This window comes from Doryrhamphus excisus, chromosome 21 (genome assembly GCF_030265055.1).
Source record: "Doryrhamphus excisus isolate RoL2022-K1 chromosome 21, RoL_Dexc_1.0, whole genome shotgun sequence".
Lineage (NCBI taxonomy): Eukaryota > Metazoa > Chordata > Actinopteri > Syngnathiformes > Syngnathidae > Doryrhamphus > Doryrhamphus excisus.
The window spans coordinates 13,478,657-13,500,262 of NC_080486.1; the positions used below are offsets into that span (position 1 = coordinate 13,478,657).

At 47.3% G+C, this 21,606-nt stretch overlaps 3 protein-coding genes across 3 annotated transcripts in view; 1 reads left to right on the forward strand and 2 right to left on the reverse strand.

Moving 5' to 3' along the window:
* zbtb47b (zinc finger and BTB domain containing 47b) overlaps positions 1 to 21,606 on the forward strand; it is a 34,535-nt gene that overhangs the window by 211 nt on the left and 12,718 nt on the right. Inside the window, exons 2-11 of the mRNA XM_058060338.1 lie at positions 7,254 to 8,447; positions 8,513 to 8,660; positions 8,864 to 8,979; positions 9,083 to 9,227; positions 9,488 to 9,778; positions 9,892 to 16,158; positions 16,688 to 16,835; positions 16,929 to 17,883; positions 17,956 to 18,072; positions 19,310 to 19,467. Coding sequence (XP_057916321.1) covers positions 7,254 to 8,447; positions 8,513 to 8,660; positions 8,864 to 8,979; positions 9,083 to 9,227; positions 9,488 to 9,778; positions 9,892 to 9,989 — 1,992 coding nt within the window. The 3' untranslated portion in view covers positions 9,990 to 16,158; positions 16,688 to 16,835; positions 16,929 to 17,883; positions 17,956 to 18,072; positions 19,310 to 19,467. The remainder of the gene's footprint in view (positions 1 to 7,253; positions 8,448 to 8,512; positions 8,661 to 8,863; positions 8,980 to 9,082; positions 9,228 to 9,487; positions 9,779 to 9,891; positions 16,159 to 16,687; positions 16,836 to 16,928; positions 17,884 to 17,955; positions 18,073 to 19,309; positions 19,468 to 21,606) is intronic.
* On the reverse strand, positions 12,680 to 15,687 carry klhl40b (kelch-like family member 40b). Its single transcript, XM_058060339.1, has 6 exons — positions 14,447 to 15,687; positions 14,110 to 14,270; positions 13,935 to 14,042; positions 13,683 to 13,868; positions 13,470 to 13,619; positions 12,680 to 13,348 (listed from the first exon to the last, which is right to left on the reverse strand). The coding sequence occupies exons 1-6, from the start codon at positions 15,554 to 15,556 to the stop codon at positions 13,237 to 13,239; spliced, it is 1,827 nt and encodes a 608-aa protein (XP_057916322.1). The 5' UTR covers positions 15,557 to 15,687; the 3' UTR covers positions 12,680 to 13,236.
* On the reverse strand, positions 16,545 to 21,513 carry hhatlb (hedgehog acyltransferase like, b). The gene is made up of 12 exons (XM_058060340.1): positions 21,338 to 21,513; positions 20,102 to 20,224; positions 19,501 to 19,568; positions 19,314 to 19,427; positions 19,043 to 19,237; positions 18,415 to 18,624; positions 17,970 to 18,141; positions 17,753 to 17,897; positions 17,647 to 17,682; positions 17,374 to 17,575; positions 16,944 to 17,085; positions 16,545 to 16,876 (listed from the first exon to the last, which is right to left on the reverse strand). The coding sequence occupies exons 2-12, from the start codon at positions 20,205 to 20,207 to the stop codon at positions 16,659 to 16,661; spliced, it is 1,608 nt and encodes a 535-aa protein (XP_057916323.1). The 5' UTR covers positions 20,208 to 20,224; positions 21,338 to 21,513; the 3' UTR covers positions 16,545 to 16,658.

Sequence of the window (21,606 nt, forward strand, 5' to 3'; positions counted from 1 at the left end):
AAACACTCAGCAGCTCCACAAACTTCACGTCTTTGCTGTTGTGTGTGTGTGTGTGGGGGGGGGGGGGGGGGGGGGGGGTTGTTGGCCAAGTTGCAGGAAGTCTCACACCAAAGACAAATTAGTGTGGAAGGCAAATTCCAGGATGGCATGCTTTTATTTTGACAGGTACGTGTTAGTTCCTGAATTGTTGTCTTTCGGTGAGCCGGCTACGATGGCGAAGTGATCCTGTCTCCGGGGTCATTTAGGGATGCCTCATTAGAAAAGCATGTGGAGCTTGGATGCAGCAGCAGTAGTAATCCCGGCCAGCGCGTTCACATCTGGATGCTTGGGTTAATATCTGGGTCAGGTCACGGGGGTGAGCCCTGGTGCTCGCCGGATGGCTCCTGGTGGAGGAGCTTTGCCCGTTTCAACGCTTTTGGAACATGTGCAATCATAAATCTGTCATGTTTGCTTTTTCTGTTGCATATTCCTAACGGCAGCCATGACCAACGGGGACTTTTTAGGAATGGAATATTTTCCACTCTGCTCTGAATAGGTACTGCAATATGTACAGTTATGTGTGAAGTGGCTGAGATGCCCAGCCTCCCAGCCAAGGATTGGTTTAAACCAGTTGAGTTTCCTGATCATTGGGACCGCCTCCACGGCAGCCCCATGAGAAAGAAGCGCTAAGCTTCACTTTAGAGCGTGCAAGACTTGGTGCTTGGTGGACTGGTGCATGTCTCCAGTGCTGGCATTGCAATTGCTTTTATGTTCTTTTTGATATTACATTGTTAACCTGACTTGAGACGCTTTCACAGCTGGTAGAACAAAAGGATCTAGGTGGACTCTGACCTGCTAAAAGGGCTGCGCCGAACAGACTCGTAGTCGTCATTAACATTCCGAGACATGAACAGTTAACGAGTCCATTGGTACCAATATTTTGAAGTGTTGTAATGAGTCAAACATTGTCCCACCAGCACCCCATCACTAGAAAACCGCTTTATGACTTTCCAAATACAATTATTGCCATTGTTAGAGCCCTCTAGACATGAAATAACACCCCTATAGTCACCTTTATGACTTTCCAAATACAATTATTGCCATTGTTAGAGCCCTCTAGACCTGAAATAACACCCCTATAGTCACCTTTATGACTTTCCAAATACAATTATTGCCATTGTTAGAGCCCTCTAGACATGAAATAACACCCCTATAGTCACCTTTATGACTTTCCAAATACAATTATTGCCATTGTTAGAGCCCTCTAGACATGAAATAACACCCCTATAGTCACCTTTATGACTTTCCAAATACAATTATTGCCATTGTTAGAGCCCTCTAGACATGAAATAACACCCCTATAGTCACCTTTATGACTTTCCAAATACAATTATTGCCATTGTTAGAGCCCTCTAGACATGAAATAACACCCCTATAGTCACCTTTATGACTTTCCAAATACAATTATTGCCATTGTTAGAGCCCTCTAGACCTGAAATAACACCCCTATAGTCAACTTTACACTCATAACTTTACAGTGATTAAGCTATGCCCAACGTAAGGATATTTTTTGGTAGAGAAAAACAATTGAGTCGTTTGCATACAGCAGCTTTCAGAACTAATTTAGCATTCAATCGGACTTAAAATCCGCCAGCAGGTGTCGAGAGCATCTCTCTGCTAATTCCAGGTTGAGTTCGGGTTCATTCTTTTGTAGAAGTAGCGTTGTGACAGCAGCGGTGTCGTGCACTGCACGTTGATAGCATTGTCAGGTCGCGTCCCCGTCCTCGCGGCCTGATGTGACTTTTACGTAAGCGCCTATTCACGACATTCCTGGCCACCCTCTCTCCGCTCTGAGGCCTCGCTATCTCCCGCTGCCAAGCGGAGGGAAGGAACTGTCTGCCTGCTGAAAAGTGCAACCATTCCGCAGCCCGGCAACAAACTCCAGCCGACAGCAGCGAGTCCACACGGCTAATTTATGCCCCTGAGATTAGGAAGGGACAATGTGGTGGACTGCTACCTCAAATGGCAACACCGCAAATACTTTCTACTCCGCCACTTTGTCTCATTTAACCCCCATGGCTTTGCTTGCCTTGGGGTCCAAAAACATGCTTAGCTTAGGTCCTGCTAGCCTGAGTAGCATTTAGCTCATTCCAGGCTCACAAGAGACTTTTAAAACAAAAATGGAGATTAAATCAGGTTTTCAACAGAAGATTTTAATAAGTAAAAATGTATTTGTTCTCAAAAATAAACACATTCATGGCACAAACATTTAGCTTGTGAATGAAAGGCTAATCGTGGCTAAAGCTAGTAGCGACATGCTAACCAGGCAAATGACTTTTGACCAAATTGCTAGTTATTTCCCAAATTGTATATGAATTATTAATGGCCTTACCTCTTCATACATGTAATTAGCTAGCAAGGAATGTAATTGTTACATGACATTTTCGGAAAACCTTCAAATACGTAAAATATTTATTTATGTAGTGGCATTGAGAGTTATTTCATGAGGTGATTTGTAATACTCTACCAAAACGCTAGGGGGTGGCGTTTCCCCGACACTCTTGTTAACTACCTAATTAGCTTTTAGTGTAGTGGGATAACAATAATGTGCTACATTTCACTGTCCATAATGGTCTTGTAATGTTTAAAATGGAAACTAATTACTGGAAAACAGTAACAGCGTTCTTATTTTTAACGTTATGCCCAACATTGCTAAAGACAGGGGTTAGCAAATAGCTAATAGTTGCTGGCACACGATTACTATGCAAAAATGGTTAGCGGCTGATAGCAGATGCTAATAGCTACGAGCAGTGAGTAATACAGGCTAACACATGGGGGCTCGAGGCTAAGTCACTGCTAACGTGGCTACTTATAGATAAACAAATGCACCGTTGGCAGATGCTAACACTTTTTATTGTGAAAAACCCCCAAAGAAAAATCATCTTCCCACTGAATGTGTCCATTATTGACGGAATGTAATAGCTGCGATATGATTGGTCAGCATCGTTCCTTTCAAAGTGTCGAACTGCGGAAGAAAAGCGCTCATTTCCAATCAGTCCTGGAGGCTGCCCGTTGTCCATTGATTGGCTGCGGCTGCAGAAAGCCGATGCTCTCCTCCTCTCGCTACCTCTTCTAGCCTTTTGTCCTCTCTGACCTTCTCATCATCAACACACACACACTGGAGCAGAGAGATCGCTGCGATAAGGAGCTCTTTAGGCTCTTCTTCTCTCTTTGTATGCCGCTATTGCACCAACATGTCCCCCTTTCCTCCTGCACCTGCTCGCTGGACGCCATCACAAAGCTTCTTCTGTCTTCACAAGTGCTTCATTAGGTACACCTGCTTCACCTGCACCCACATCCACGACGCTTGGCGCCTCATATCGCACACAACCATCAAAAGGCAACATCTTTCATCTTATTATATCATATATTTGGCATATTTTATTGGTACACAGAAAACAAGAAATGCAGAAACATGCATAACTTCAGTATAAAGTGAGGAAGCACAAAAGGTGTAAGGTGTACTACACAAAACATGTAGTACATGAATAGAACTTCAATATCAAAATAATGGCAAATTATAAAAACACTAATATAATAAAATAGTGTGCATTTCAGATAACTTTTACATTACAAAATAATCACCAAACCTCATTTACTTTTATTCTGACACTACTTTTATTTTTATTTTATTTTTATTTTATTTTTTTTATTTATTCTGAAACTACAAATGTCATAAAAATGACACGATAGCCATTCAAGGTATAATGTGTATATATATATACTTAAATAGAACTTTAAATGTAAAAATCATGATACGTATATATGTCTATAAAATAGACATATTTTTCCAAATAAAAACTGCTATCCAGTATATACGACTACATGGGTTTTATTAGTATGTGTTAAATACACTATATCTATTTGAGAGTACTAGGTGTCGAAGTAGAAATATGGACGCAATTAACGCTAAGCAGTACACGTATTTGGCATCACTGCGCTGGAGGCATGGCAACATTGTGTTTTGGCTCAAGTCTGAGTGTGTGTTTGTGTGTGTTTGTGTGCGTTTGTGTGCGTTTGTGTGCCACGGTCCGCTCCCTTGGCCGGCCTTGCTGACTCAGCGCTTCCTTTCTCAGCTCGTTGGCCCAGACACAAACTTCCTGGCAGAGCTGCGGCCCACCAACAGTCTTATCGGGACGTTGACTGTGGTGATACACAATCACGTTTGCCTTCCCTCCTTCTTATTTTCTGTTTGTGCGTCCCAATTTCATGCTCGGCTAAACGCATATCAGTCCTAGATGGCCTTGTCACCTGTGCGGGAATTAACATTTAGATGGAAGCGGACTCGTAAGTGCTAAGGAGGAAGCTCCGGTCTCGGGTCGGATCAGCATGGGAGGCAGATCGTATTTAACGTATTGCGTTTGCTGCTTCAGAAATGCTTTCATTGGGACCTGCAAGGACTACTAACAAATTGTTCTTCTACAGATTTGAATTATCATATTTTCCGGACTATAAGTCGCACTTTTTTTCATTGGTTGGCTGTTCCTGGGACTTATACTCCAGAGCGACTTTTATAAATGGAAAAACTGTTATGTTACATAAACACCGGACACCTTTTCTGTTCATGTTTATTTTTTGTGTAGCTAAATAAGCATTGTGTTAGCATATCTTACACCTATTCAGTCTGTTCTCTATTCTTTTATTGTTACAACTTGCCTTCCAAGAGGACGGAATGTCTGTTTTGGTCAAGTCGTTTGGAAAATAAATTACCCGCAAAAAATGCGACTTATACTCCAGTGCAACTTATGTATGTTTTTTATGTATTTTTGGCCTTGTGCGACTTATACTCCGGAGCGATTTATAGTCCAAAAAATACAGTATTTAGCTAATTTTGGCCATTTGTTTCTTATTTTCATCCTTCCGTTTTCTATGCCGCTTATCCTCACTTAGGTCGCAGGTGTGCTGGAGCCTATCCCAGTTGTCTTTGCTCAAGAGTTAAGGGTCAAGGGTCCTCCCTGGACTGGTCCCCAGCTAATGGCAGGGCACATATAGAAATATAGGCACATATGGGGGGCTGTTTTTTGTTCATTTTTCGTTAAATGTGACTGCGTTCATTTTCATACAAATCTTGAGTATGTTAGTCTGGGACTAAGAACAAACGCGACTAAATTCTTGCAAGGCCATATAGTTTTTCTCTAAATGAGTCATTTTTTGTCAAATAACGTGAAATCCCGACAGTACGATACTCATGACCGTGCCGTACATTTGAATAATTCAGCCAATATGATGCCAAGGTGATGGTGTATTATTTGTACAAATTGTTGTGAGTCCAGGCTGGCTAAGCTCCTCCAGGCCAATAAAAGTTTGTTGTCGCTAGCGACCTTTCCGACATTGATCGTCTGGTAATAAAGCTCCAACACGTTGAGTCCTCTCGGCGTGACGTGGCTGGCCGTGCGACCGCTGCGACCTCGACGCTACGCAGCTCACCACATTGATTTTTATTAGCATCTTTTTATGACGCGGCCGTAAAGAGCGCCGCGGGCCTCGTTAAAAGGCAGGACGGACATATTTGGACGTGTCCTCATCGTCTGTTTGCATCTGCAGTGTCATCGCCTACACTGCCTCTCAGGTGTGTGTGTGTGTGTGTGTGTGTATGGGGGCATTTCAGGTTACAGTCTCATGGCGCGGCGGGGGGGTGATGCTCTGCTACAGCATACTCAAGCTCAAGGTCAGCGTCCAAGCTGATTGGATTTAAGGAGGAGGGGCTACTGTCTCGTCGTCACGAGCAGACCGTTTTAGAGCAGACGTTGGGGAGACGGACCCAAAGATTCTTGTTGACAGGCGGACTAAATACACACACACATACACGCTAGTGTTGAACAACGGATGCTAACTTTGCCAGCCCGGGGAACCACACTCATCACCTAAAAGTGCGCCTACTGTAAATACATGCTAATATATTTTCTTACTGTATATTTTTATTATTGTTTTATTCTAGATTATTATAGATCTTTTAACAATAACAATAACGTTCCCACACTAGTAAATCCAGCCAGGTCGTCCCAGAGTGCAGAGGACGGCGTGACCAGTCAATGTCAGGATCTCTGGCTGTGTTTCAGGAGAGCCAACATCATGCCCCCCCACCCCCCCACCCCCCGCTAGACGAGACTGTGAGTGGCAGCTGTCAGAGGTCAGGCATGAATTATGTACCAAGAGAGGCTGGTCCAAGGTAGGGCGCCCATGATGCCCTTGGGGCCGTGTCCGCGGGGGGGGGGTCCAATGTAGCGGCTCCAAACATAATACATCTATGAACATTGAATTGGATTCTTCTATGAAGGACATGTCAAGGTTAACAAATTCATCTCACTGCCTCAAATATCAAAAAGTCTTTCTCAGTCGTCTTCCAGGGAGGATTTCTAAGCTGCAGGCAGAAATGCATCCTTCTAGCTTTTATTGTTACGTATCTTCTTGGAGCTTTTTCTACTTTTTATTCTCTGGAAGTCTTATTGTCATATTACTACGTTATTCTCAGTATTTTATCACGTAATACTTCATTTTTTTCTTGTAAAATACAGCTTTGTTCCCGGAAAATGACATTATGTTGTTGTTATTAAGAATATATGGTGCTTAGCTTCACAAGAATCACGGGGGGGGGGTGCTGGAGCCTATCCCAGGTGTCTTTGGTGAGAGGCGGGGTACACCCTGGACTGGTGGCCAGCCAATGGCAGGGAACGCGGAACGTGCGAGGAATACTGGAGAGTACCCGGAGAAAAGCAGAATATATTCTTCTAAAATAAATATTATTTTCAAAGAAAAAAGTAATTTTTCCTCAGCAAATTAAGACTATTTTATTGTTGTAATATTCCAACTTCTTTGGCATAATATTCCAACTTTATCCTGAACATATTAAGGCTTTGATTAATACTTCATTGCTACATGAATTTCATGGTAATTTGTACTTTATCATAATTAATACTTCTAAGGTATGATTATTTTTCATTTCATTGAGTTTTATTTAGTGTTTTGCAGGGTGAGTAACGTCTGCTTCCCGATGGACGCTGTAGTGCTGAGCGAGGAGGCGGCTGCATCCAGGGCGTCGTTAGGGAATGCAAATCAGAGCATGCATTAATTTGTGTGTGTGTTAACAAAGACCACCACCTTGGGGGGCTGGGGGGGGGGGGGTTGCTGACTGTTGCACCTTTTGCATTGCACACCGTGTAAACACGCAGTTGAAAGAACGCTTTACCAACATTTCCATGTCGTCTTCCTGTCAGCTGATCGTGGAGAAGACCACGGACTTTCCCTGTGCCGAGTTCTCTCTGGTGGAGGATGTAGCGCTTCACTTCACCTGTTTGATGGACAGGCTCAACGAGCAGCGCCTCTTCCAGCCCGACCTGTGCGACGTGGACATCGTGCTGGTTCGCCAGCACAGCACCTTCCCCGCCCACAAGGGGGTGCTGGCGGCCTACAGTCCTTTCTTCCACTCGCTCTTCGCTCAAAGCAAGCAGCTGCGCCGCGTGGACCTGTCGCTGGACGCGCTGACGTCGCAGGGCCTGCAGCAGGTGCTCAACTTCATCTACACCTCCAAGCTGCTGGTCAGCAGCCGCACCGTGGGCGACGTGCTCAACGCCGCCACCTTGCTTCAAATGAGCGACATCGCCACCTCCTGCAGGGATCTCATCAGCAGCCGCTCGCTGAGGGGCGCCGACATGGCCGACCAGGAGGCGCTGGCTGGCGCTGAGACCACCGCACCCCCTGGGCGGCTTTACCGGGACGTCAAGCAGGAGTCGGGCCCGGGTGGGCGCTACACCCGGGAGGGTGGCGCCTCCATTTCTGTCAGCGTGGAGGAGGCGGGCAGGGCTTCGCCACCAAAGCAGTTTTATCAGAGGGAAGAGGGGGCAGGGGGCGGGGCTAGTGGGGGGCGGTTGGAAGAGTCGAAGACCTTCAACAGAGATCAGATCATCGTTGAGGTCAACCTCAACAACCAGACGCTCAACGTGTCCAAGGGGTCGGAGGGCAGCGAGGAGGCCATCTTTTGTGGTTGCCACGGCGATAGATCCCCAGAAGATGACCTGAAGGAGGAAGACATGTTGGAGCAGAGCACTGAAGATGATGATGAGGAGGAGGAGGAAGAAGAGAATATGACCGAGCGACCTCACCGGGGGGCCACCAGGGCGCTGGCCGTGGCGGTGACGCTCGCCGAGGCCACGCTGGCCAACCGCCGCCATCTCGGCGATGCCAGGATGGCGGCCGAGTCGGAGGGCGGCGGCCCCAAAGTGAGGCTGGAGGAGAAGCAGCACTTCCCCTGTAAGAAATGCCCCCGCGTCTTCAACAACCGCTGGTACCTGGAGAAGCACATGAGCGTCACGCATGGCCGCCTGCACGTCTGCAACCACTGCGGCAAGAAGTTCCTGCTGGAGGCCGACATGCTCCTGCACCAGCAGACCGACTGCGAGAAGAGCATCCAGGTACCGGTGTCACCTCGCCACGCACGGAACCTTCTCGTAACTCGCTCTTCTTCTTTCTCCCCAAGTGTGCCGCGTGCGGAAAGGCCTTCAAGAAGCTGTGGTCGCTTCACGAGCACAACAAGGTCGTCCACGGCTACGCCGAGAAGAAGTTCTCCTGCGAGATCTGCGACAAGAAGTTCTACACCATGGCCCACGTCAGGAAGCACATGGTTGGTGAGTTGAAGAACCAAATGGATGGGAACAATTAGTTGCAAGGCCAGATAAGACGGGATTTGAACATGAACTTAAACTAATTTGCATACCGGATCGTTACACGTCTACTCCAGCCGTTATTAAGTTCAGCCAATCAGAAAGCAGCAAAGTTTCCATTGTGGTTGAATGCTATTTCCTGTATGCGTGTGTTCCTTTTCGTGCAGCACACACAAAGGACATGCCGTTCACCTGCGAGACGTGCGGGAAGTCGTTCAAGCGCAGCATGTCCTTAAAGGTCCACTCCTTGCAGCATTCCGGAGAGAAACCCTTCCAGTGTGAGGTTTGAGCTCCTCTTCCACCACGTCAGCCAACGTCCCATCGCTCCTTTTCCACCTCTTCTCATCTCGTCTTATTTGTGCTTATTTGTCGCCGTGCCGTTGCAGAACTGCAGCGAGCGCTTCCAGTACAAATACCAGCTGCGCTCGCACATGAGCATCCACATCGGACACAAGCAGTTCATGTGCCAGTGGTGCGGCAAGGACTTCAACATGAAGCAGTACTTTGACGAACACATGAAGACGCACACTGGTGAGACACAACGACAACACGATCAATTGGGAAATTCTATTTTTAGCTCAAAACGTTCACACCAGCCTTAGCCAATTAGCATAATCAATCATCACAAAGTGTCCTGTCCTCCACACATTTACACCCAGGAACTAATCGGAGTGTATAGGTGACTATAGGGGTGTTATTTCTTGTCTAGAAGGCTCTATGAAAGATGGCCGTTCCTCGGCAAATGAATAGTTATTAAAGGGAACACTGGCATGCGTTTGTCTGCGCTGCAGGTGAGAAACCGTACATCTGTGAGATCTGCGGGAAGAGCTTCACGAGCCGGCCCAACATGAAGCGTCACCGGCGCACGCACACGGGCGAGAAGCCGTACCCGTGCGAGGTGTGCGGCCAGCGCTTCCGCTTCTCCAACATGCTGAAGGCGCACAAGGAGAAGTGCTTCCGGCTTAGCCAGCCGGCCGAGGACTCGTGCGGCCAGGTTCTTTCCGCGTCCGCCGCCTCCCGCGCCCCCCATCCGCACCCCTCGGGGGGGCTGCCTCCCTCCACGCCCCCCGTCTTCTCCGCTGGTAGGCTGAACTCCAACAACTAAACGTATCTCATCCAAAGCACTTCCTACTCGTCCTTTTATGAGCTTCTTTTTTACAAGCCCCGCCCCCTTTTTCTGCTCTTTCGGGACCAGCATCATCTCATCGCTCACGGATCTCACCTGAAGAAAAGGTTTCTCTTCACCCTCCGTGGGCGCTCCCGGTGCGTGCCGGCGATATTAACCAAATCTGACGCCATCGCTAATAACCAAACCTTGTGGACTCACATGCTAAAAAGTTAGCATTATAATCCAAGCGGCACCTTACATTGAACTCCATCGTGACATCAGCGGCATGTACTCCAAATCGTCTCCATTTTTACAAACGTGTGTGTGTGCACTTTGGTGTCGTGTGGTTTTCTCAACAGACTCAACAGCGCCTCTGCTGGTGGCCGCCAAGCAGCGCACTCATGTATCCATTTCATAGACCTTATCAACCATCAGTGAATGGATTGTTTCTAAGCTAACCAGAAATGTGCGCCACATAACCCCAACAATTCAGCTTGGAGTGGAAAGTAGAAATCCAAGATGGCGGACTCCACTACATGGCGACGTAATGGCTCTGCGTTTGTAAAGTAGAACACACGCAGTATTTGCACTTGACTTGTCACTAATCTACTGCAGTAGATGAACGACAATCAAATATTGGTAGGTGAAACCTCTCCAAATGTATTACATCCGAATATTTGGCATTCATGTGCGTTTCATGCTAGCAGCTAGTTAGCTTAGCCTTCCCATTATCATCATTTCTTCTGAGATACACAGCTGTTGTTGTTAACACGTAACATTACCTATGTTAAATAGTAAATACAACCATATCATGGCGCTGAGAAGCTATTTAGCATGGTTATATGATTAGCAAACCAAATGAGACAATTAAAACATTGAACATTTGAAAGGTTGTTAAGCTAGCCAAAGCTAGCCAAAACTAGCCGCTAGCATGAAACGTGCTTATCCAAAGTTTTGTCATCTGGGCGCTTCTCCCGCTAGCCTATTTGTGTAGAATTCCAAATGTAAATATTATTACATTTAACCGCTAGATGGATTTTTCTTTCTTAGCAATGTGAAAAAAGGTTTCATGTCCAAGACGAAGCACTTTGGTGAGTCTTTAGCTTCCATCTTTTTTTTTCTTGTGTTTTGTACTTTACTTTGCTGCTTTTATACTACAGGGTCCGTTTTAACACGACCCTTTAAATCAAAGTCCAGACAAAGCTAACAAAATGATTGAAATTTAGCCTTACTGGACATTAACTAGCACGTTAAACACTTTAATCAGGCATCTCTGGAGATGTTATTAATATCTTCGCTGACTGGGGAGTTCATTTTATTTTACGACATAGAAATAGAATGTTGCCATCTAGTGGCCATCTATTAAATTGCACACAGTCTGCTGTAATTCTACTTGGAGAAAAGAAAGCCTTTGAGATTATGATGGGGGGGGTGTAATTGTGAGGGAAAGAGGGAAACAAAATTAGTTGTAATGTATGAAAAAGAAATGAAGTTTGTGTACAAAAGGATACAATATCATAATTTTACCAGATGAGTCATAATATTTTCAAAAGGAATTAAGTTTGTGTCCAAAAAATGTCTGAAGGTCATGAGAGAAATGTCATTTTACAAGACAAAAATGTCAGGTTAAAAAAAGTAGCCCTTTTACAAGAAAAAAGACATTTTAAATGAGAAAGTGGTAATTTTTATAAGGTCAACTTTTGGCAAACAGCAAAATGCTAGTTCTTGGCACTACTGTCTACTGATGGATGCACTTTGAATGGCGTGGCCACGCCCACTTTTACATGCAAATTGTCAAGCAGTGTGAGCTGCTTTCTATTTCCGTGCATTCCAATGTTGCTGACTAGGGTTTGATTCCCGAGTGCCACCTCGGCGTGACACTGTTGGTTTGCCGTTTGGGTCAAACCACTTTCACTCCAACGTGTGGAAGGTGTCAACGGCCAACTTGGTAGACGATATTATTAATCACCATGAGCACTTTATTATTCTTGTTTGATAGCAATCATTTGATGAGGGAAATAAGTTATATATCACCTATGGCAACGTATTTCCTCAAATAGTGGCCTCCACTCTAATAGACGCTGTGTCTCTTCTTTAGAATACACTTTGTTTTACTTCCTATTTTGCCATACAAATCATTATAGTTTTAACATAGGAAAATGCAGTGAAAATCTTTTTTTTAATATATATATACGTATATATTAAGGACCGGTACTCTGCAGTTGAGTAAATAGTGGTGTGCTTCAACCATTTCCCACGTGTATCATATAAAATATGATTGTATGACATGACATGGAGAATATATTGTATATATGTCTGCTTTTATTGAGGCTGCAAGATATACGGCGCACATTTACGATGCTATATATTTGAATGTGGTGGTGTTCCAACGCTAAGTGGCAGTAAAGCAAAGAGAAAGGGACGTTTTGCACACTTTTTCTTCCTTTTTATGTCTTTGAATCAGCGCCACGCTCCTTGTTAGCGAGGCTGGCAGCCAGCGCCTCCTCCTGTTGGTTTGGTTAAGGTGGACCCGCCCTTGTCCTTGTAAGCCCAAGTCATCCAAAGCATGCAAATGGTGGAGGAAGGCACAGGGGGACGACTTTGGGCCTTGCTGCTTATTGACGTCAACGTTCCTTTTTTTTTTTTTTTAAATCCCCCTAAGGTTGATTCGTGCTAGCCCTTTAGCACACGAGGGCTAACTACTACTTCCAATAATAATAATAATAACATAATGTTGAATTTCTGATCATGTAAACACATGACTAGAATGTGTCCAATAGTTGTAGTACGTGGTGTACAGAGACCCCACGGTATACTCCAAAAGACAATAGTGTCTCGAGGTGCTAATACGATTCTAGAGTGTACTTCTGTCCTTTTATGGTGTTATTGACCTAGCGTGTAGCGTCTGTAACGGCAGCCCGGCCTCATTTCAACATTAAACACGAGAGCTATATTCATGCAGATTCAACTGTCTTGTTGTTTTTTGATCATTTGTATTTTATTTTATTGCAGTGCAAAAAAGTACCATGGAATAAAACCTATAGAATGATTCAAAGACAAAAGCAAAAGAAAACTCCAAAAGGGCACATTAGGGGTGTCACAAGTCACCCAGTTGCACTCTGTGCGTATGCTAGAGACCCCGCCTGTGTGACTGACAAAAGGGCTCACTCTGTTCATGCCGTTGTTCAGGTGCTGAAAGCAATGCACAGAGCGAAGCCTCCTCCTGTCCGTCAGGAGGCGGGAGACGAGGACGGCTGACACGAGTGCTCATGGCAACGTATTCAGGTGGGTAGAACGATGATGTTTGTTTTCATTGATTTCATTTGTCATCCCAGGCCTGGTGCCCCCCTGAGAGCTTCTCATCTAGGGAGACCCTGTGACACCCCTCGTGCTCCTGAACTATAACAGTACGACTCCATCGTCTTGTCCTTCCTACATCTTGTTTAGTCGCAGCGTGTTGAGCCGGACCCCCAGAATCGTGGCGCCTGCGGCGTATGGGATCTCTCTGAGGATCCCATTCCACTTCTTGTCCTCTTCGTTGTACCTGCATCGTACAAAAGCAGTAATCCGTCAATCAAACGTGTCCTAAGAAAGACACAGTGGATAATAATAATTTTCCACACAGGAACACATCTTATGTCCAAGAGTGAAGAATCGGCCCCCACCTCCAGACGTCGTTCATCTCTTTGGGAATAACGTCCTCGCTGTCCTCCAAAGGCATCATGGCAAAACCTCCCACGGCGTACAGCAAGCCCGCCAAAGACACCAAGTTCAGGGAGCTACGTTCTTGGGGGAACGTCTCAAAGTCGGACCACCTGCGGAATGCATCGCATCGTGTATCGTACCAGTTCCTAGCGCCATGTTTTAGAGGGACTCACTTGTTGGTGGCGATGTCGTAGACCTCCACCGAGTCCGTCAAGCCCGTGTCGGTGACGCCTCCTGCCACGTAGATTTTGTTGTCGTGAACGGTGGCTCCAAAAAGCGAGCGAGCGGTCTTCATGGGGGACAGCTCCTTCCATTCGAACCTCCTGGCGTCGTACGCGTAGATCTTCCTCAAGCAGCTCCTTTTCACGTCAGAAGAGACAGGGAGTAAGTATTTAGCTTTAGATCTGTGATGCCGTCTTACTCACTTGTCGTCTCCTTTTCCTCCAATGACGTAAACCACATCCTTGTGGGACACCGTGGCATGTCCGTAGACCGCATGTGGAACTGGATCGGACTCGCCCCATTTGAAAGACCTACCAACAAGAACCCACTTGCAGTTTGTTCTTGCGATGCAGCCTTTCCTCAATGAAGAGGACTTACTGTCTGTCGTAGACCAGAACCGAGTCCAGGGTGTGCTCCTGATCCTTCACTTCCCGCCCTCCCAGCACAAAGATGGAGTTCTCGGCCTCACCCAGACCAAACAGGAAGCGGGGAGACGGGAGCGGTGGCATTCCGAGCCAGTCGGCACTCAGCGGGTCATACTGAAGACACATGAGACCAGTATTAGACATCTCCTGCAGGACACCTTCATGATCCTCCGGCTAGTTCCTACTGGAACAGACAGGACCGTCTCCACGGAGTTCCCACAAACATCCGCCCAATGATGCGGTCTCAGGGACAACTATGGGGTCTGGACCAAGTTCTTTTGCTGACTCACCTGCAGGAAGTAAGAGCAGAGTGGGTTCTCCTTGTTCTGCTCATCCACAAACAATCCTCCAGCCACAAAGATCTGGTTCTCCTTGGTGACCAGGCTGACATGGTTCTTGGGAACTTGCATGGACACGGACGCCATGAAGCAGTCGTTACCCGCCGGGTCGTAAGCGACCGCTCCCGAGTCATTGACCATCAGGATCAAGTCCCGCATGAACATACCGAAGCGCATGTTGTCATTGAGGATGCTCGGGAGAAGATTCTCCTCCTCCTCGTTGTCTGCTCCACCGTCCTCCACCTTCTTCTCCTTCTTGGATTTCACCTCAGGCATCTTCCCAGCCCGAGCATCTCTGACCATCTGGAGCTTCTTCTGGAGTTCTGGATTGGACGAGATCAGTTTGTGCTTCTCCACCTTCTCTCTCAGGTAGTCCTCGTTGACCAGACGCAAGCGAACACAATCCAGCAACCCCGACAAGGTCTTCTCTCTGTCCTCCAAGTCCCGGGTCACCCAGTTCATCAACGCCTCAAACACGGCCTCCTCTGCGTCCACGTTGAGATTGTCATTGGCCAAAATGGCCGCCAGCTCGCTGGGCTGAAGCTGCAGGAACTCCTCGTCCCTGGAGATGAGCTGGAAGCGCTCACAGGCGTAGTTCCGGGCGGACACGGCCAGCCTGGGACAGTCCAGCATCAAGCCCAGCCTGAAGATGGCCAAGCAGTTGCTGAGGCTCAGGCGCTTCTGCAGGAACGACACGCACACGGTGAAGATGGAGGGGATCTGGTACAGGTTCGCCACAGCGAAGATGTCCTGAACATTCTGCTCTGTCACGTTAATTTTGGAGGTGTACAGGTACTTGAGGATCAGTCCCATGACGCCCGGCTCCACGTCCTCCAAGATGATCTCCCTCTTTTTGTGCTCGTCCAAGTCCGACAGGAAGATGGAGCGGAAATAGGAGCTGCAGGCGCACAGGACCAGGCGGTGGCAGGGGAACTCCTTGTCTTTGATCTTCAGGACGCAGTCCACCAGCTTGTCGCTCTCCAGGAGGTCGTACAGGCCGTCCTGGAGGAGCGTCTGCTGGTACATCCTGGGCTCGTCCATGGGGTTGATCGGCAGAGCCATTCTTCCTGGCTGGATCAGATCCTTCCCAGGTCTTCCAGCCCAACCGAAGCAGGACAGAAGAGGACGAAGCAGCGCGGTCACACCAACTGATCCTGTCCACTCCCTCAGCTGTCCCCACCTTTCAACTTCACCCCAACTGGCAGGGTATTTATAGCCGTCCACGCTAGCCGCTTTCTAGAACATTACTGCCCTCCCCCCACCTCAATCTCCGCCCACTGCCCCCCGTTAGACCTGCCCCCCACCCAGGCAGCTGACGCATGTCTTCATTGGCCGGAAATAGACTGGATAGATGCCGCCCTCCTCTTAGTCATCATACCAACACGGTGCTATTGTCTTGTATTGCTTCTCTAATATTCATGTTTGTTTACCTTTTAGTTGGTCTCACCTGAGGTGCAAAATGTAAGAAACAGCACGACGACAAGAATAAACATGTTCAATGATTACCACATTGACGCGGATATAACACGCTGCTTTCTCTTCAGAAAAGAGAGAAATTTATACCAACAGGTGGCACTTCCCCAAGAGAGTCGGAGCTTTTCCTCCAGGCACTCACTCACACAGGTGATGACCTGCTGGACAAAGTGTCTCAAAGTCATCAACAGGTGAGAAATATGTTTTTTTTCTGAATTGACATTTGAAAATGGCGTCTTCTCTTCTGAACTCATTTTTATCACAACCGCAACATGATTGGGCCGTGTAATTTGTGGCATGTACGAGACCTGCGTCACTTCTTCCGCTGGCAGAAGAAGAGACGACAGAGCCTATTCCTTTATGAATATCAATAACCATACTTGATGTGTAATACAACGTGTGGGTAGGCCTTCACCAACATATCCATGCTATTTATTCTCCAGCAGTCACCTCATGCTGCACCTACGCCACAGGCAAATACGTCCTATCCGGTCCCGTAAATAACCTTCACATGTGACCTTGACTTGAGTATGAATGCTTGGAATGAAACCACCAGCCACTGTTTTTTTTTGCACTCATTTATTTTTATCAGTGACAGAACTTTTGTAGTTTTACGTCTGGAGTCTTTGAGTTGTGATGAATGCGTGTTTCCATACGTTCATGCCATCCATGCGTGCATTATGTCATTCTTCTACTCTGCTTTTTGCTTGCTGGGATCAGCGATGGGTTGAGCCGGAGTGGCGGCGGACGCGGCCGGGACAGTCGGAATTTCAGCAGGAAGCGGCTGCACAGGAGGAGGAGGAGGAGGAAGAGGATCATCGACGAGAGCCTGCCGCCTCTCCCGCTCCTTGATGACTTGAATGAGGCAGTAGGTGACAAACATGACCATGATGGTGGTGATGGGGAACCCTGGCCAGAAGGAGAAACTGTGAGTAACGAGGACTAAATCCAATTCCAAAAGACCTAGGAGCGTCACCTTTGAGCAGCAGACGCTTGGCCACCAACTTGGCAAAGTCCAAGCTGTTCAACGCCAGCGTGTTGTACAGAACAATGCTCCAGAAGTTGAAGATGTTGAAGACGGCTCGGATGCGGCGGGACATGGCCTCGGACATCGCCGTCTTTAAAGGAAAGGCAACCAATTAGGAACCAACGGTTTGACTTCAAGGCTCTTTCCGTACATTACACCGGGGGTTGCATTTTGTGCCGCAAGGCATGCTGGGAAGCCACTCCAAGCAATGCTGTGTAAGCCAGGTCTGTGGCAGCAAGGCGCAGGCAAAGACACCCGTCTCCTGAAGATGGCATCAGTTGTATTTTTAATTATTTTTTGTGGAATACCTCATGCAGCCCGGCCGCACACAGACTTCCTGTTGAAAGAAAAAGCCACGATCAAGCAGTTGCTTCCGAACCTCAAAAGACACAAACGGCTCCATGGAGAAGAACTTGGCGGCCCACAGCTCAAAGTTGAGTCCAAAGCAGTTGAAGAAGGCCCAGATGAGGACCACCTTGCTGGGCCCCAGCCACAGGATGGTGACGCCGTACGTGCACAGCGTGGCCAGCAGCTCCTCCAGCACGCTGTCGTGCTTCCCCCCCAGGCGATCGTACACGTACCTTTTATGAGAAGGCACACCAGGGTTATGACCAGAAGGTGAGCTCCACCCCTCCCCGGGAAGGACACCTACTTGCACAACCAGTCGTTGATTCCTCTGTCGAAGTGCCTGTGAGAGGAGATGAAGATTGAAGCGTCTGGCGTGCGTGCAGAGAACTCGCACTCGTGTGGGGACTCACGTTTCTGCAAAGACGTAAAGCATCGTGATGCACTTTGGGGGCTTGGGCGGGTCCAGATGATCCAGTCTGGACACGGTGTTGATGATCCCAAACATGACGGCCGCTTTTACCCAGTCATAGAGCAGGTTGAAGTAGGCCACGCCCACTGCAAACCAAACACCTCCCTCTTAACAGCATCCTTGAATTGTTATGTCTATTTTTAGCAACGGCGACCCACCCAGAGCCCAGTCAGAGAGGTGCTTGAGGAGCTTCATGTCGCTGGGGATGCTGAGGATGTACATGAAGTGGAAGAGGAGGTCCACCAGGAGGATGACGGCCAGGTGGGTCACGCCCTGCATGTTGATGTTCCACATCTCATGCTCCTTCCTGCTCAGCTCCGACTTGTTGGCCTGCATGACACAGACTTCTTTATGTCTAATGATGCTGATGCAAATACAAGAGTTACACCCTTTTAAACCTCGTTAAACATCATTTTTGTGTAGCGTTGTTGCTAAAATGCAGTACCTTATGCTACAAGACGTTTCCAACATTCCGCCCCACTTATGATGCTAAAAAAGCACATCATGTGACTGCTAGTACGAGTTTCTAATGGAGTGGTCAGACTTGTCTGATGAGTTGAGCCACTTTCACCAGGTAGCAATAAAGTTTGTTTTAAGACTGACCTGCAGGTAAAACTTGTCAAAGGTCATGATGGGCCCGAAGTAGAAGAAGGGGAGGTAGAAGTTGTACTTGAGCAGCTCCAGGATGCTGAAGTTGCCATCCTTCCGCTCGCAGTTCTCCAGAGCAAAGCTCATACAGCGCATGACGGTGAAGCCGCAGCCTCCGTAGAACAGGATGTGACGCAGGTCGAAGTCGCCCGCCACGAAGCCTGCCTGGACGCAGAGCAAACGTTGGCAATGGTCACCATTCCGCCGAGAGCAAAGATGGAGTAGCCCCGCCTTAATATGCAAATATGGCCAAGTCATCGACATCATTGCAGAAAGTAAACATTGTAGAATTGTTTTGTTTGCGTGAGGCTGCACGCTGGTTGAGTGGTTAGCGTGCAGGCGTCACAGCTAGGAAACCCACGTTCAATTCCACTCTATGTGGAGTTTGCATGTTCTCCCTGTGCATGCGTGGGTTTTCTCCGGGTACTCCGGTTTCCTCCCCCATTCCAAAAACATCATGGGCCACTCCAAATTGTCCATTGGTATGAATGTGGGTGGGAATGGTTCTATGGATATGGATGACTTTTGTTTCCATTTTAAGGGTGGCTTGGTTCCTGGTGAGGGTAGATGTCGTGTTACTGACCTGCCAGGACAGGAAAGGCTCGCACTTGAAAGTAGCAAGCGTGAAAAATCCAGTGAGGAAGCACAGCCAGCGTATCTTCACCAGGGAGATGCTGTAGAGCAGGATGCAGTGTGACAGGATGAGGGTGACGTAGGTCCAGCCCATACTGGTCCACACAGCCAGGAGCCCGTAGACCATGTAGACCAGGGACCTGTACTGTTCAGTCCAGAAGAACCAGGTCACTCACACGCACCTGACTTGCTAAACTTTGCTCTTCTCTTTTGTTAGGCACCTGAGGAGCCAGCATGGAGCACAGCTTGGCGAACAGGACATGTCCCGACAGAGCGAACAGGATGTGAGCCCGGAAAGTCCAGATCCACATGGCCCACTCGGAATCACCCGTGTCCTGTCAGTCAAAACAACAACCCTGGTGACGGGAAATAAAGGTAAGTGGAAGAAGAAGGCGAGGCCTCGCTTACCATTTTCCTGCCAAAAATGTGCCATCCTGGCTTCACGCTGGACTTGAACGTTCTTCTGTTTGCATGTGCTGTCAAAGAAACGACATCGGATTCAAACAACAAAACCTTTATTGACACTCATAATAATAACTAATAATAAACGTATTCTCGCGACGCCTGATCTCCGAGCTTCCACAAATGTATTTGTGTATCATGCACTCGCTGTCGTGGAGATGAACATCACTAGCTTGCATTTGTTGTTTTCTATTTTTACCCACGTTGACCTTTTGGAGGACTTAAGGGAGGTCGCACTTCCTGTCATGGCGAACGCATCGACATGATTCTTATTATTACCACCGTGTCTCCCATACGGTAATGGATGCCTGCCCGCCACAGATACATTTTCCTCTTGTCATTTTTTTTTCCGCTAAGGAAGCAATGTAGGACTTTTTTTGTAGTGTCATATTTTAAATAGCAAGTTTAAGCTGAATATACGTATGTTCAGAACCAAATTCATCTGTAAAAGTCATTTTCAATGGCATCTGCTTCCAACTTCAACATTTGCATTTTGGATGTCACATAACATTTGTGTGTGTGTGTGTGTGTATTCTATGGTACTCACAACTGGACACGTCAAAGATCCAGCAGGTGGACCAGAAGACTGCCAAGCAGAGCACGGTGTTGTAGAAATACATCTCATATCTAGGAAGTGCCGCTTTGATCCCCATGGCGACGAACACACTACCTGCGAACATTAGCTCACATCAAACACGTTGAAACCGCCAAAACTGGTTTGACGGGGCTGAAGTGACATGTGGAGCACTTCCTGTTTCCACTACCGACACACCTCTTCATGAATAATTCTTCTGTCATTTTGGACACCTGCCAGCTTTTAACTTTTGGGAAGAGCACGCGGGGGGGGGGCACTCTCAGGTCCAACTTGACCTCTGACCTTTCTGGAGGCATAACGACCAGGTGTCCCAGTACTTTTGTCCGTGGGTCGTGAAACCCGAGGAAGGTTTCCTGATGGTTCGTGTGTCAGCCGCATAGTGCTAAGTAAAAAAGAAGGTGTAACATTGCTGCCATGGCGACCACTGCTAAACTTAGCCTGGGCGGCCATGTTGGATTCATTTATCTGTCGTTGGATAGATAAATAAATACTGTACTCCCATCGGATCAGATTGGAAACATTGTTGGTAGCATGTAGCCTGCACGGTCTTAATGATCCCCAAAACTCCGTACAGCAGATGGCATCTTAATGCGCCTCATACGTAAGAAGACGTAGCAGGAGAGCATCGGTGTTGCCAGCCTAGCCATAACGTTTTTCTGCTCTAATTGGACACTTTTGGAGACTCTACCATGAAAGCATGTATGGCTATTTTCCTACGTCTTTTGCTTTTCATGGTTTTTGTTACCTTTTTGTCTCCAACATTGACGTAAATGTTGTGGGGAAACACCGATTAAGTGTAGGTGAAGAGGTTTTACGCTGCTAAATATATAACATACACAATCCAAATATTGTCATGGCGTACACTTGGAACTTGACATTCACATGACAAGTCGTTTGCTGTCTGCTTTATTTGCATGAAACGTTCTCTGACAGCAATCGAGTCGTAACAGTGGGGAGCAAACGAGCACATTTGCGTTGATTAGATGCCAACAAAGTGCAGCTGCTGGCTATTTTTAAGCACTTCACCATCAACTCTCCTTGTTCATCCTTAAGAATGTCAACTTCAGGACACTTTCAAGAAATGGAAAAGAAATAAGTTCCAGTTTGCATGTGGAGGGAGATGTGTGCATCGTAAATAGAAAGCAACATGCTTGACTTTGTCCTCCTGCCACCTGTTGTCATACTGACCTTGACGGCAGCGAGCACGCACACGTTGCTTCCAGCGAGACCAGCAAACGATTGAAACGCAGGGGGAAGCCTTCACATCAGCTCAAACGTGACAAAAGATGATTCTCCTCTTTTTCCGTTTGCACCTCCAACTCGGCTGCAGGTCCCTCTGACTCCCAGGGAGGGAGCTGCCAGCGTTAAAGGTGAACGCTCCGGTATTTATACTTTCACAAAGGGGGGTGGGACACACAGCTGCTGGGCTTGGGGGGGGTCTGCTTTGGGGTCACAAA